Source organism: Suillus plorans (assembly GCF_016647745.1).
Source record: "Suillus plorans strain S12 chromosome Unknown HD556scaffold_1, whole genome shotgun sequence".
Lineage (NCBI taxonomy): Eukaryota > Fungi > Basidiomycota > Agaricomycetes > Boletales > Suillaceae > Suillus > Suillus plorans.
This window is the reverse complement of record NW_024537385.1, coordinates 977998-992317: the sequence shown is the minus strand read 5'-3', so window position 1 is coordinate 992317 and position 14320 is coordinate 977998. Positions and strand designations below refer to the sequence as shown.

At 47.8% G+C, this 14320-nt stretch overlaps 6 protein-coding genes across 6 annotated transcripts; 2 read left to right on the top strand and 4 right to left on the bottom strand.

Moving 5' to 3' along the window:
- Nucleotides 1–218: 218 nt before the first annotated feature.
- Nucleotides 219–2467, bottom strand: HD556DRAFT_23373 (ammonium transporter). The gene is made up of 7 exons (XM_041309967.1): nucleotides 2319–2467; nucleotides 2234–2249; nucleotides 2101–2171; nucleotides 1629–2045; nucleotides 1157–1570; nucleotides 791–1107; nucleotides 219–738 (listed from the first exon to the last, which is right to left on the bottom strand). The coding sequence occupies exons 1-7, from the start codon at nucleotides 2365–2367 to the stop codon at nucleotides 469–471; spliced, it is 1554 nt and encodes a 517-aa protein (XP_041167718.1). The 5' UTR covers nucleotides 2368–2467; the 3' UTR covers nucleotides 219–468.
- Nucleotides 2468–5673: 3206 nt separating this feature from the next.
- On the bottom strand, nucleotides 5674–7614 carry HD556DRAFT_1317594 (HAD-like domain-containing protein). Its single transcript, XM_041301193.1, has 8 exons — nucleotides 7210–7614; nucleotides 7094–7159; nucleotides 6916–7032; nucleotides 6758–6862; nucleotides 6608–6709; nucleotides 6376–6532; nucleotides 6129–6319; nucleotides 5674–6072 (listed from the first exon to the last, which is right to left on the bottom strand). The coding sequence occupies exons 1-8, from the start codon at nucleotides 7537–7539 to the stop codon at nucleotides 5800–5802; spliced, it is 1341 nt and encodes a 446-aa protein (XP_041167717.1). The 5' UTR covers nucleotides 7540–7614; the 3' UTR covers nucleotides 5674–5799.
- A 346-nt stretch (nucleotides 7615–7960) lies between these two features.
- On the bottom strand, nucleotides 7961–9337 carry HD556DRAFT_23162 (uncharacterized protein). Its single transcript, XM_041309961.1, has 4 exons — nucleotides 9204–9337; nucleotides 8497–9147; nucleotides 8285–8449; nucleotides 7961–8235 (listed from the first exon to the last, which is right to left on the bottom strand). The coding sequence occupies exons 1-4, from the start codon at nucleotides 9204–9206 to the stop codon at nucleotides 8188–8190; spliced, it is 867 nt and encodes a 288-aa protein (XP_041167716.1). The 5' UTR covers nucleotides 9207–9337; the 3' UTR covers nucleotides 7961–8187.
- Nucleotides 9338–9679: 342 nt separating this feature from the next.
- HD556DRAFT_1223496 (ATP11-domain-containing protein) lies at nucleotides 9680–10990 on the top strand (the record flags this gene model as incomplete). The annotated part of the gene is made up of 3 exons (XM_041296889.1): nucleotides 9680–9843; nucleotides 9994–10183; nucleotides 10241–10990. 3 exons carry the CDS (start codon nucleotides 9680–9682, stop codon nucleotides 10988–10990), a joined length of 1104 nt encoding a protein of 367 aa, XP_041167715.1.
- A 142-nt stretch (nucleotides 10991–11132) lies between these two features.
- On the bottom strand, nucleotides 11133–11795 carry HD556DRAFT_1223216 (NAD-P-binding protein; the record flags this gene model as incomplete). Its single annotated transcript, XM_041296866.1, has 1 exon — nucleotides 11133–11795. One exon carries the CDS (start codon nucleotides 11793–11795, stop codon nucleotides 11133–11135), a length of 663 nt encoding a protein of 220 aa, XP_041167714.1.
- Nucleotides 11796–12741: 946 nt separating this feature from the next.
- Nucleotides 12742–14114, top strand: HD556DRAFT_1302439 (uncharacterized protein; the record flags this gene model as incomplete). Its single annotated transcript, XM_041299498.1, has 7 exons — nucleotides 12742–12903; nucleotides 12956–12976; nucleotides 13103–13310; nucleotides 13449–13462; nucleotides 13880–13965; nucleotides 14018–14038; nucleotides 14072–14114. The coding sequence occupies 7 exons, from the start codon at nucleotides 12742–12744 to the stop codon at nucleotides 14112–14114; spliced, it is 555 nt and encodes a 184-aa protein (XP_041167713.1).
- Between the last annotated feature and the right edge of the window lie 206 nt (nucleotides 14115–14320).

Sequence of the window (14320 nt, the reverse complement as noted above, 5' to 3'; positions counted from 1 at the left end):
CTCTCCCTCTCCTTGTGGGTACGGTGTGCCATAGCCAAGTGAGTACAGAAGGGGAAGTTAGCAATATCTTAACTAAATCCCCCACCACCGCGTGACGGATGCAATAGGATCAGGCTTGGGATGATGGCTATCTTATTGAGCCAGGTTATTAGCCCTGACAAGCCGTCCCTTTGGCTGTCGCCTGCGTGACTTTAAGCCTCGAGGTTTCAAAGAACCTTGAGAAAACGGGACATTCGACCTCGCAGACGCGTATGATAAAGATAAAGATACTATTTGAAGTTTTTGCTAGTGTGTACGATGTGTACAGAATTATTTTAGAGTGACGTGAGGCACGAGATACATTCGTCATAGGGTCACCGACCCCGGCTATGGCAAAGGAGACAAAGCGAGTGCATACAATGCTTGTGATAAAAACGATAGGCCAAGGGAAACCAGGGATATGCTCACTCAGTGAACAAGCCCATACCATCATGCAATCACGGATATTCTGGCCCCGCGCCGCCCTTGCAGTACTTCCAGCTCAACGGGCTTCTCATCCGCATTCGATTCACGAGCGTGCAAATTGTCGTGAACTTGGAAATTGCACGCTGAAAGTTCTTGCGAAACTGGTTGGCTGCGTCCGACAGCACAGGTGATCGTGTCGAGCGTTGATTCACGTGGATCTAAGGCAGTGGTCGTGAGGTTCGGCTCCATAACGTCACGCCATACTTCGATATAGTCATTCGCGTATTCACCGATCTGGATTATCTTGTTAGGCTGGGGGAACATTCAAGAGTATATTCACGCCTACCTCGACCTCGTCAAGACCGAGTGCTTCGCTCCCAGCTGGTACGCGTATACTGAGACCAGGGATTGTGTCGACATAATGGACAATCAGAGCAGTGACGACGAATGTATATAAACATGTCACGATGACATAGGCGAACTGAATGTAAAGCTGCTTCCAATTATGGTCGACCCAGCCGCCAATGACATTCGTGTTGACGCCATCTAGGCCAATAACGGTTTCAGTAGCAAAAAATGCGTTGGTCATGAGACCCAAGACCCCGCCGATAGCGTGCTCGGCAAAAAGATCAAGTGAATCATCTATTGCGAGAAGGAACTTCACTAAGGGATGCGTCAACATCCGCACTCCAGACTGATTCAGAAGTCTCACATTTAGTTGCGTAGTTACATATAGCGCCGGTGAAAATGCCCATAATGACTGCTGCCCAGGGCTTGATGAATCCTGCAGTAGGCGTGGCCGCAACGAGACCAGCGATGGTTCCTGAACAGAATCCGACCATACTATACTTCCGTTCTATGCGGTAGTCGATGAGACACCAAACGATACCGCCAAACGTAGCAGCGATCATAGAGTTCCACATGGCCATGACGGCACGCAGGTTTGCACCAAAAGCGCTCCCACCATTAAAACCTAGCCAACCAAACCAGAGGATAAAGGTGCCCAGGTTGACCATAGATACATTGTGTGGTCTGAAGTTCTGGAGCTCCTTGTCCTGTCTGCGGCCAAGCACCCAGGCATAGGCAAGACCTCCTACCCCGCTTCCGATTTCCACGGGACCTCCACCTTTGTAAATCAAAGAATATTAGAAAATGTGGACGGCAATGAAGCAGGATTAATTAACCTGCAAAGTCAAGAACACCAAATTTAAAACCCCAGCCGTTTATGTTCCACGCCCAACAAGCAATGGGGCAATAAACTAAGGTCAACCAAAAGAATGTGATGACCATCGCTGGGAGTACCCGACCTCGCTCGGCGATCCCGCCCACCAGTATTCCTACTGTGACGCATGCGAATTCCATTTGGTATAATGCGTACAATAGCGCAGGAATTAGAGGGGAACCTGGGGAAGGTTCGTTGAGGACGTTTATCAGGCCAAAGTTCGCCAAGTTTCCTATGAACCCGTTGTTTGCGGTTGGCGAAAATGCCAAGGAATAACCCCAGAAGTACCACTGAAAGATACAGACTGCATTGCTAGCAGAAACTACCCAGATAAGCGACAATGCGGACTTTCTTCTGGATAATCCAGAATATAGAAAAGCTGGAAATAACGTGAGCATAAGTAAGCAGATATAAGAGAGAGAAAATATACGAACAGAGACCAGGTATCATGAAAAATACCATGGCAGATGCCACAATAATGAAAGAGACGTCTCCACCGTTGAACCTGTGAGATATGAGAGAAATATTGGGTTCGAAGACCTGTTGGCAGAATCGCTATTGCCTCACGGTGTGTCACCCTGTCCTATAGGTAGCGCGAGATGTCGAGTTCTGTATCAGCGGCTCTGCTAAGTATTTGCCGTTGTGGACGCACTCTTTTTCAGGATAGCATTTGACGCATTGATTATGCTCGTTAGTACCATCGCGCCGAATGATGGGAGACGCTGTCTGGAGAGCTACGGGTGGGTCACCAATTCTTCCACAACTAGAATCAATTTATAGTCGGAGCGTAATCTTGTATGTATATATCTAGTCTGAATTTCATTGCCGAGAAAAATGATGGATGACGCAGCGTGTGAACAGCTGTGGTCACGATCTCCAGTCAAGGGAATGCGGGGATGGGTTATTGACATCCGACGTGGCAGGTCGCAGTTGATGAGTTATGATCACATCTGGTCACACCACACTGTGGCATGCCACTGCCGGAGACAATCAAGGTACGTGTCACGACGTGATTGCGATTTGTAGCAATACACGAAACAGTGTCGTGGCATGCATGTGGCAGCATACATAAAAGTGAGATCTATCCGTTAAATGATTGTGGTGTCAGGGCTGTCAGACTTCTCCAGCCAGCTCATACCTTTATGCTATTATCACCTGGTACATTCTTGCTGTAGTCTGACGGAGCTATGCAGAGGGCGTATGAATGCTTAAGCATGTAGAGAAGCTTCAGGAAAACTGAAAACTTAAAAGTGATATTAGTGTCTGATTTCGCGGCAATGTAGAATGTACCGACTAGTCGTTTAATGAGTCCACCTGCCAGTGGACATGGATGAATTGGGAGTGTTGCCATTGTTACCATTCGTTGGCACCACGGCAACAGAGATGGACATCTGAACTGTGGCAGCTCGGGAGAAGACAGTCTAATAGTAAAAGCCAACTACATAGTAGACAACTTTCCGTAGGAGGTGAGTGATATTGGCGGAGTTTCGGCTAAGTCTGAAATAGGAAGAGAAATTCATCATTTGAAACACGATACGGACTACATACATGGACGAATCACAAATTCAGCACGATGATCTGGAGGATGAAGTATACTACGATGGGGATGAGGATGAGGATGAGGACGAGGACGAGTTGCTGTGATGTGAGAACGTTAACCCTACTGAAGCCAATTTATTTTTGGAGGGCGAAATAAAGTTAACTGTCAAGGAATAAGTGTTCCTAGTATCAACGTACATAGAGTGAAACACGAGCAGCCGACCGACTTGTCGAGAGACTACTTCGACCCAGTATAATATTCGATACATCGACAATGTCACACAAACCTCTTGGAAACTCTCGCACTTGCGCTCCTCGTCAAGGCGAAAGACTCTCGGGATCAGCTCATTAAGCTACTAGTTTCACTCGCATTGGCTGCAGTGGGGGCCCAATTGAACAGCCCACGAGGAGACAGATCTCGCAGTGGTCACATAGGTGACCAATGACCATTTGCAGGAGGCACACATTTTTCTCTGACATCCTGCCAACAACGTAAACTGCCACTCAATAACTCTGACAGTTTATTTTTCTTCGCTTGTTCAAACAACAAATACATCTACAACCGACGTCCTAAGGGCTCGGCAACACTCAAGTAGCACTCCGCATGGCAGCGAGAAGTCCTCTGAGCTCTCTGCAGCATTCTCGCATCGCCCAGAAAGCTTCGGCAGCTCAACAAAGCCATATCATCAACTGCTCTATCTACTCCGACCTCCCAGGAATTTTCTGTCTGCGTCCTACCCCGCACTGGACTCTTTGATCACCTTGCCTGCCAGACGCGCCCTCTCCGCTTTTGGGAATGCTCAAGTAAGCTTGTCAGGGCCGTTGACTTGTTCGTGACTGGCAATGTGCCTAGCAACGTTTAACGCGTTAAGGCACTTGTATCGATCATGTTCAATGCATACCTCCATTCTCTGTTGGGCTAACACGCGCGCTTCCAGTACTTGCTTCCCGTGCCAACAGTTCTACCGATGAACAAATAGTCAACCAGAGTGTAGCGTTACTTGATTCTAATGGGGTCTTCATCAAGCCTCGACTTGAAGACTTCATCACTATCAGACATATTGTCTCCTCCCACGCCTTCAACCAAGAATTCAACTCCAGATGCTCCACAAATGCTCATTCCGCCACCATCCGACTTCTTCATTTCCTCGCATCTTTGCTGCTTCATCATGGAAAACGTGTAACGGTCGAGGGCATCATCTCCCGTTCCCCTTTATATTCACATTCTTACCCGCACACCGCCGCTACCTATCCTCTGTATTGCTCTCATCACTGCTTCCCCCGCTGTCAAGTGCATATAACAGAAGCGCTCAGGAAAGAGTGTCGCGAGACCCGCCGCGCTTACACAAAAGCAGCGCATAAGGGCGGGTATTCATGCTGTGTTGACCGTCAGCAAAAACAAGAGTGGCAAGACGGTAGAAAACGTTTAGCCCGAGAGGTTAACGGAGACAGCAAAGCTATTACTGACAAGGAGCTGGCACACAAACAGGCTATGGTGAATAGGTATGTACACCATTGACATCGAGTAACTTTCATTGATATATTTCACAGGGGAAAAAGTGAGGACTTGCATTTCTCCCCTTCCTGTGATGGTCCGCCGAATTCAATTTCCTGCTCTGTGAAAAGGTCCCACTTCTTCTCTCTCAGGTTGTTCGTGACGCCAGTTGTCCCCAATTATGTACGATCCGCCTTTTGAACCTCCCGTTATTTGTTCCTTGATGCTTGATGCTGCCAACGATCATCAAGCTGCAGGGTCTTTATCTTTTCTGCACGCTGTTGAGTGTTGTCGCTGTTGTACTTTACACAGCTTACTCTTAGGCTCTCTGTTTTGTTTTTCTCTGTGCATTGGCTTATACTTTCCCGCAGTGTGCGATGATCGTCTGCAAAGTCTGGTGCCGCATCGCATGCGTACTTGACGAGCGTTGTGTACTGCATGCCGTTGCCCATACCACCACAGAATACCCCATGTACCATGATATTCTTGGCTTTTGTGATCTTTCGTTGAGCAACGTGGTCATTGTTGACCGTGCACTGAGTTGTTTGTGTGTAGTTTGACGGCGAGTCGATTGTGGTGACTCACAATAATGTGTCCGTGTCATCACGAAGTCACACCCATCAGAGGCTCCGGTCATAAGTGAAATATATTGAACTTGCACCTATAATGCAATGGCTCTGCCTCCCATCATGATCACAGCAGCATCATTAAGATGTAGCTCTGTTCTTTGACCTGTAGGAATCGCGTCTTGCATCACAGTCAATGCCAAGGGTGTTGGCTGTACCATACTTAGTAACCAATGGCCAACTGCACAGCATGACACATCACATCCATATAGCTCAGTGCATGGGGCAACATGGGGTGGCTTCCCTGTAGGCTGGACCCCCAAGTCGCTGTATGGCAATGTGCATTTGTAATTTTTTCAGTATGTAACAGTCTCAGAAAGAAAGAAAAATATGGAAAAAAAACCAATGAGACTTACTGGCTGGAGAAGATAGTGCTCTGGTGACCAGGGCAGTGCAAGAGTGGAGAGCAATAATGACAATATGTATGCCTAGATGTAAATAACTCCAGTCTAGTCGCGTGCATCACAATCTGTCTATTGTACCTGCACTTTCGTTCCCTCCGCATTCGTCTTCACTGCTGTATCCTCGTCACCCTTCGCTGTATCCGCCTTCTTCCCCGCCATCGTATCCAACACGCTCCACAAACTCCCACTCATCTCTCGCGCCATCGCCTTCCTATCTTCCTCCAACAGCCGTTCAAACTCGTCCTTGTGCGTCGCGATGTACGACTGCTCCTCTTTATACTGCCGCTGCGCCTCAAGGCGTTTCTGCTCAAGGTATGTCAAAGGGATAGGCGAGCGCGAAGACTGCAGAATGGTAAAAAGTCAGTCGTCGCACGCGAAGGGGGTAAGAACAAACTGACTTCAGTTGGGCCGCCGAACATGCCGCTCAGCGTAAACCCGCCTTTGGATAATCCACGCGCCTTACTTTTCCACTCCTCGATATGCTTTTGCTTTGCCTCTGCCTCCTTCTCCGCGTATTCGATAGCAACATCTTTTCCAGCATACGCTTGGAGGATGGGGCGCACATCAGGGGACTTGTAAATCGCGATGGCTATACAAGAAATTTCGATTAAGGTTAGCTGAGAAGGATCAAAGGTGTGAACATACACTCCAAGAAGGGGATCATGGCAATCAAGCCCTTGTCTCCGGGCGCACCGGTCCATTTGGGGATGATGACGGCGTTTTCGGGATGTGAGCTTACATGCTCCGGGTGCGTATCAAGGAGGATAACTTTCGACAGGTCACGATTGAGATAAGAAAGATCCTAGGAGAAAACAAGGTTTTAACGCATAGTCAACGAAGAAAGTAAAGTGGAAGATTAACAGATGATGAGAGTTACCTTGACAATTTTGCCGTCCACTGATCGTGTGGCTTCGCGGAAAAGCTTATAGGTGATAAAGAAATTATATGGGTCAAGTTTCTCAATTATGGGCATAGCGGTCTGTTGGTTTTGAGCGTCGACTTCGGGGATAATGGGGATAATACGTACATAATGGTGCTGGGTTGTAAATATCACAATTTCGTAGAACTGGGACAGGTAGGCAAGGAAATAATCAACGCCAGGGCGTTTGGCTGTCCGCCATCCTTGCTGTCGCTGAGGATAGAGATATCATCAGCGACGTTTTAAACTTGGACGAACCAACCTACATCCCAAGTTGAGGTAATAATAAGATCATCCATGGACAGCAGGAGGGTGTACGGTTTTTGATGAGGAGCTGGGAGAGGTGGCGGGAGTAGTTCTGGCCATTGGGGTTTGTTGAGGTACTGTCAACGCGATCAATAAATTTATGAGCTTATGTGTCATGGTATTAATGGTGTCACGTACATCAAACAGCTCCCAAAACCTCGACTTCGTTCGTTCCCACCTTCCTGACGGAGCCTCCTCCACAGTCTGTTCGAAAATGAATAAGCGCGGAGCGAGCGTTCCAACTATAGACGCACCTGTTTCCGTTCCTTCAACTCATCCGTCTCCCAATCTCTACCGAGATACACGACTTGCACACCGAGAGCAACTGCGAGTACACCAAGAGACAGACGTCCTAAAAATCGTCTTTTTCGCTCTATACTCGAGAGCGAGTCCTTGGATGATTTTGCACCGGTGCGCTGAGTCTTTTCTGGTTCTGGTTCCACGGGTTGGAAGTCAAGGCTTGGGAGTGACGTCGGAGGTGAAGAGGGCGGGTTTTGAGGAGGTGATGGAGGTGGTGTTGAAAAGTGACGGAGTGCAGGAAGGGCGCGTCGTTGAGCTGCGCTGCGCACGATCACTGAAAACATTCCACTAACGAGGACGTGAGGTACTTTTCAGCTGGCAAGTATTGTAGAACAACTGTAGAAAGAAATGAATGTCACTGTTTGGCTATGTTTGGTAGACGCTCGTTATTTGTTTCAGTACATTGCAGCCTACCATCATTAATATTGAACTGTGTGTCAACCATGTCCAGCTTCAAGAGCATGAAAGTGATTGACTGAATGATCTTTGCACGTTGGAGGCTTGGCGTCGACTGTGAAGCGTCACTTTCACGAAAGCTTTTTTCAGTATGTATGTTCCTTTGAGCAAAGTCATGTTTTGACGATTAAACGCCAGAGCTCTTGTGTCTGTCGCTGAGCCTAGAATGCCTCGAAGAACACCAGTACTATACCATTGACGAGGCTCTGCGTGCAAGTTAAGACTAGAAGGTTTAATACCTAGGCATCAATCCCCGCATACACTTGCAAACTCGCCGTAAGTATTACTTGTACAATTTACTAGCGGCAATCGGTATGTCAGTGCTCGCTCGCGCTCATATTGAATGTATCGTTTGACCTCCATATCCAGCTGAAGGACTAGAAAAACTACATATGGACTCTGCTACTAGGAATACACATTTTATATCATCCCTTGTCATGTCTTGTAAGTTAACAAATAAAAACTTCACAGATAATTCACAAGGTTATGTCCGCCGCCTCACTCAGCAGCACCAGCAGTCGATCCTAACCATCATGTAAGCCAAAATCGAGCTCGAATAGGATGGATTAGTACCTTCTCTTCTGCTGAATCTGCGAACATCCGCCATTCGACGCCGTCGACGAAGCGCAGAGCAAACGAGTGGGAGATCGCTTCTAGTTCCTCGAAGCCCTCGTACCATTCTGCAAGTGAATCGATCCGTCCGTACAGAGGGAGGATGTCGAGGGGTTTGACGACCTCCTAAACATTTATGAAACTCGAATGAAATGGAAATGAATTAAGCTCACCCCTGGATTTCCGTATAGCAACATCTTGGATTCTGCATGGCCCAGTTCAAATGTATAATATCGCCTCTTCCACGCCAGCGCGTTGGGCGGTTGTACCGTGACCCAACCTGTCATCTTGTCTGTCCTGCTGGTGGAGAATAATTCCTCGTTCATGCGAGCAATTCTCATGCGCCTCCCTTCTTCTGACCTTCTACGCTCTTCTTCCTTCTCACTGTACTGGGACTCGGCGCGCTGCATCTGCTCTGCTCGCCACCGCTCTATTTCCTTCGTGTGTTGCAGCCTCCGCTCTTTCTCTAGCCGTCTCCTTTCTCGTAGCTCTTGTAATTGTTGTTGTTCTTCCTCTCTTCTCTCTCTCTCCAGTCTCGCTTTTCTGAGCGCTGCAGACCGCAACTCCTCTTGCAGTATTGCTTTCCTTTCCTCTTCCTCCTCACGCTGTAGGCGTTCTTGCTCTACTTTCTCACGCCGTTTCGTCTCTTGGCGTTCATGTTCTTCCCTCAGCATGGCTGCTTTTTCCAGTTGGGATTGGCGTTGCGCAGCCCATCTACGACGCTCTTTCTCTTCGGGCGTTAATGGCATGGTAGGAGGTGAATTCACCTTGACAGGGATTCGTGGCGGCGTTTGCTGGATGATGTGGATTGGCTGTGAAGCAGGCTGCGGTGGTCGCGCTTGGACGTCAAGATCGACATCGAACAGGAGGGACTTCTTGCCATTGTATTCTTCTCCTAGGAAAGTGCGCCGCGTAGACGCTGATGCCCACTTGTAATCTTTGGGAGGAGGTGGCGGCGGTGGTGCATCATCGGCGTGACCATGAGCAATATAGGGCTCGACATGTGTGTTTTGATTCCTGCGGCGCGGCGCAAAAAGTTGAGTGAGGAAGCTGCCTTTGCATATGTGTGCGGGAGAGGTGTTCATGGTGCTGGTCTGTTAGTGTAGATTGAATGAGTGGGGTATCTTGTGGATGAGCTGGTATCGTTAGATGATGATAGTAAGAAAACAAAAGATGTGGAGTTGGTTGTAACGCCCAGTTACCAGACAATGCGCACGCCTATTGCAATTATTTGTCCCATATGTGGTTGCAGGTAGTGGTTGCATTCCTATTGTGCCTGATCCCCATCTGGCAATTGCGTCGGTATTAGTGGGCGTCTTTTCACCATAAAACTTTACGGTCCGTTTACAATACACCATGCTATGGCTCCAGAGTTCTCCGGCCACCTTGCACCTTCACGCCATTGTTTGTCGTCGATCAGCTAGCAGGTATTTTGCTGTGGCTAGATGGATTCATGCAGGACCGTCAACTCCATTATACGAATCTAAATATGCAGAGAGGCTTCAGCAAAAAGCACAAGAGTGAGATGTGTCCTCCTTTGTGCCCAATTTCGTGACAATGTACTGACAACTTATCCGACTGTTCCTTCTTGTTCTTCCCTTGTGCCTACCTGGACATGACCTTCTGACTCTGGGAATATTGTCATTGTCACCACTCGTTGGCATCACCAGGCAGGGATTAGAATTATCTGAACTGAGAACGCGAGCAAAAGAAGCAGCTCGTCGTAAGGAAGTGGCCAATGTCAAGTCAGCGCGACTGTCGCAGGCGCATCCGCAAAGGTTGAACAAGTCACCTTCAGAATTGGTTCAAAGCAAGGTATCAGGAACTTCGAGCGTCCGCAAAGATAGCTCTCCGGTGAAAGTAAGTGTTACCTGTGCCATAATTTCCTATGCGGGACTGATTTATCGCTGCTTTCAGGCACTAGAATCGATCATAAACGTTCAAATGCTGATGTCAACTCCTCATACCGCGGAGCAAATTTCGGCCTTATGGACTACTTATCATGCCTCTCGCACAGGAGGCACGGGAAGGGGATTTATCTGTGCAGCGGTACCGATCAAACTCTACAACAAAATGCTTGCTATAGGAAAACAATATCCCATGTTTGTCATGCCTGTCCCTCGGGAGGGCTCTTCAGCCGTATCACCTGAAGGCCAAGAAAGTGCGGTCGCCCACGAATTCTATTTTCTACAATGGGATTTTCACGCTCCCCCATTGCCTCCATCTGCCACCGGTCCCGACCTATTCTCTCGCGCCCCTCCTAGTAACGCAACTACCCTGCCCCAGACAGCGACGGTCTTGTTTACACCGCTCCAGGAGTACAAGCTTCGGCAGTCGTTCGCGACCCCGTATCTCATTCTAACATTCTACCCCGACTTTGCTCAGACGCACGGAATAGTGCTACTTCGCGGCGAGATCACGCCATCAGCAGCTACGGCGGCCGCTAGTCCAAGTCCAGGCACGCCAGCCGCCCGTTTCTTTTTGAGTCAGATTGATGCTCAGCTGCTTGCAATGGGCGTGCAAAAGTTTTATTTGTGGGGCAATGAGAGTGAAGATAGTAGTCAGAAGGGGGATCAGAAGGCTGAAAAGCTACTCAGGCAGTTCCACGAACAGCCCGAGGAGTTTAATTGGGCAGATCTGCTTGAACATGCACGTCTTACCTCCTAGAAATGTTCGTCTTTGCTAACATTGTCGCGCGGGGATTCGGATCATGATAGTGCGATGTTACATCTGGACAATGGATTTACAAAGTTACGCTATCATTGGCATAGTCCTACGTTGATTATGCAAAGATTGAAGATTCATAGGGTCAAGGCAATGTGATCAACGGTGCCTTCTTCACCCACTCGTTTTTCTCCAATTCTTGCACAACGAATGATGCGAACCCTGCCCTTGTTACCCATATCCCTGTTTTCCCGTCTCCCACATAACCTACAACAAGATTCTTGTCATTTGCTCCGCTTAGCAGGGGTACACGGACAATCGTCCAATCCAGGTCATTTCCTTGGGTCCGAATAGTTTCGCCAATGGCTACAACATCTTCGTATGCCGTACGTGCCAGGGTGGCTACGCCGTTAACTATTATAGACATCCGCAGACTGAATTTGTCGTTCGGGTCTGTTATGCTTGGTGTCCCAAGGGCCAGTAGCCGACGCACACGGTGGCCTATCATAAGTTCAATGATCAGAGAATATGCCCGTGCAAGAGGTGTGCCCTTCGGGTGCATAGGTCCGCGCGAGACCGATGGCCCCAGAGCAGAAAGCACGGCGTCAACGCCCATTATGGCGGATGAAAGCGCTTCTCTGTCATCGAGCTCCCCCTTGTGGACTGTGACGCGGGGATCATGTCTGATTTCCTCAGCGAGTTTATTTGGCGAGCGCGCATATACAACCACGGTGTGCGATGCTGCGAGTGCTTCCTGGATAAGAAGCACACCTGCAGCACCTGTTGCTCCCAGAATTAAGACGCGCATGATAGGCTACTTCAATGATCTGATTTGGGGTAAACTGAGCGCTCAAGTTACTATCAAGCATCACAGTTCTCCAATTAACGTACCTTTCGGCAGGAAGGTTCACTGGTCGGGATAGTTGTAAAAGTGGGTAAGAACGGCTATCTTCGACGATTCTTCGTAGGTCTGCCTAGGAGACCACTGCGGAGTGGGAGTATCGTCACCGCAACTTCATCTCATCATCGACATCTGCCTTCCTTTTCAAGACGAGAATTAACCCATCCCCGACTCCCACGTTAGTGGAGAGGGCTCTTGTCGAACTCAAACGTGTTTCATCTCCTAAAATCTCTGCCGATTCTACCCGTTCTCTTCAGCGCAGGATCCTATATTACTGAGCTATTAGTGCACAGTATGTTCGCAACAAGACTGAGCAAATAATAATAACATGACCACCTCTAGACCTATCGTTGTGACGCCTTGGACCAAATGGAGCCAGTTGTGATTATGTCTATTTGGCTTGTGTAACTTGCATCATGATACACTACTCTCCGCTAATACCTATTTTGACTCGGATTTCATGCTTGCACACAGCTGGCTGCACACATCGACAGTCGAAAGGAAACCGGTTTACACCGGAATTCGATGAAAGAAGTAGCCGACAGGGCTCACTCTGCATAAGGAACAATTATGTCCATTTTTCTGATCACAACGTGCAGTAGTCAACTGACAACGACTGGCAAGTTGGAAATACGAATATTCAGCAGTTCCTCACCCGCCAATATACCTTCAAGCTTCCAGTGCTGGCAATATGCATGTAGTTTTATGCGGTGCTGGTATTAATTGTAGATATACATCCATTTGGAGGCACATCCACGCTACTACAAGAATTCCAAAGAACGATATAAAAGCCAGCTGTCTTCCTACTATCGCCTTCAGAATTACCTGATCCCATACACACGAGTCACAAACAATGCGTTTCTCCTCTGCAATTGCCCTCACTGTCATTGTTGCTTTAGCATCATCGATCTCTGCCATGCCCACTGAAGGTTACACAGCTGACGCCAACCATTGTGTCAAGCCTTGCATTTATGACTCACATTGTCGCAGCAAAGACTGCTCTTATAATCAATGCGTGAGTATCGACATTTTCCTGAACTCGATAACACGACTCACCTACATGGCAGACCATTTTGTTTTTCTGCATAGTGAGTCGTATTTTGCTTTCACATTGGTGTAGTATGGCCGTTGACATTGATGCGCGAGTTACTAGTGATTTGTAGAGTTGATCAACACACCTGCATATTGGAATTAGCGTGAAATTGGAATGTTAGGCTAAGATAAGACGCACGAAGATTGCTATCAAGGGGCGTGCTGATCAGTCCGGATCCTATATTACTGAGCTACTAGGGTTTGGCGTTGCCGACTTTCACTGGCACTTGCTCCGATGCATGTGCTACTGTTTCCTCCTCAATGCTTTCGATTCGGCCGATGAACCACAGGCGAGGGTGTTTTCTAACACATGTGCTAAGTTCTTTCAAGGTGTGAATGAAGACGACACTAAAAAGAAAAGGGTAGTTTTATCTTTAACTCAAGTATCGTTGTATCCAGCCCTGAGTATCACTTGTCGTCAAAATGGCTGACGGTTTTGTGTAACATGTATCCCGACGTCAACTGTAGTTCTGAAAGATGTAGTATGTTCGCAACAAAATGGAGGTGACCGAGCAAACAATAATACCATGACCACCTATCGACCTATCGTTGTGACACACTCTTGGGTTCGGAGCGCCCCCCCTTATAGATCAAATGGAGCCAGCTGTGATTATGTCTGTCTATTAACTCTATTTGGCTTGTGCTGCAAACCTTCAAGCTTCAAGTGCTGGCAACATGTATGCAGTTTCGCGCGGTGCTGGCATTGATTGTAAATATGCATCCATTTGGAGACACATCCACGCCAAAGAACGATATAAACACCAGCTGTCTTCCTATAATGCTTCAGAATTACCTGATCCCACACACACACGAGTCACAAACAATGCGTTTCTCCTCTGCAATTGCCCTCACCGTCTTTGTTACTTTAGCATCATTGATCTCTGCCATGCCCACTGAAGGTTACACAACTGGCGCCAACCAATGTGTCAGGTTTTGCGCTCACAACTCACAATGCGTCAATAAAGGCTGCATTTATAGTGAATGCGTGAGTATCAACATTTTCCTGAACTCGATAACACGACTCACCTACATGGCAGACTATTATGTTTTTCTGCCTAGTGAGTCGTATTTTTGCTTTCATATTGATGTAGTATGGCCGTTGACATCGATGCGCGAGGAACTAGTGATTTGTAGAGTTGATCAATACACACCCGCATATTGGAATTAGCGTGAAATTGTGAAATATAGGGAATGTTAGACTAAGATGAGACGGGCGAAGATTGCTATGAAAGGGCGTGCTGATCAGTCCACAGCACAGCCTCACACTGACGGTGGAACATATAGACGGGCTTCAAGTTGAAGATCAAATATAAGTATGTATGCGTATGATAGACCCAACA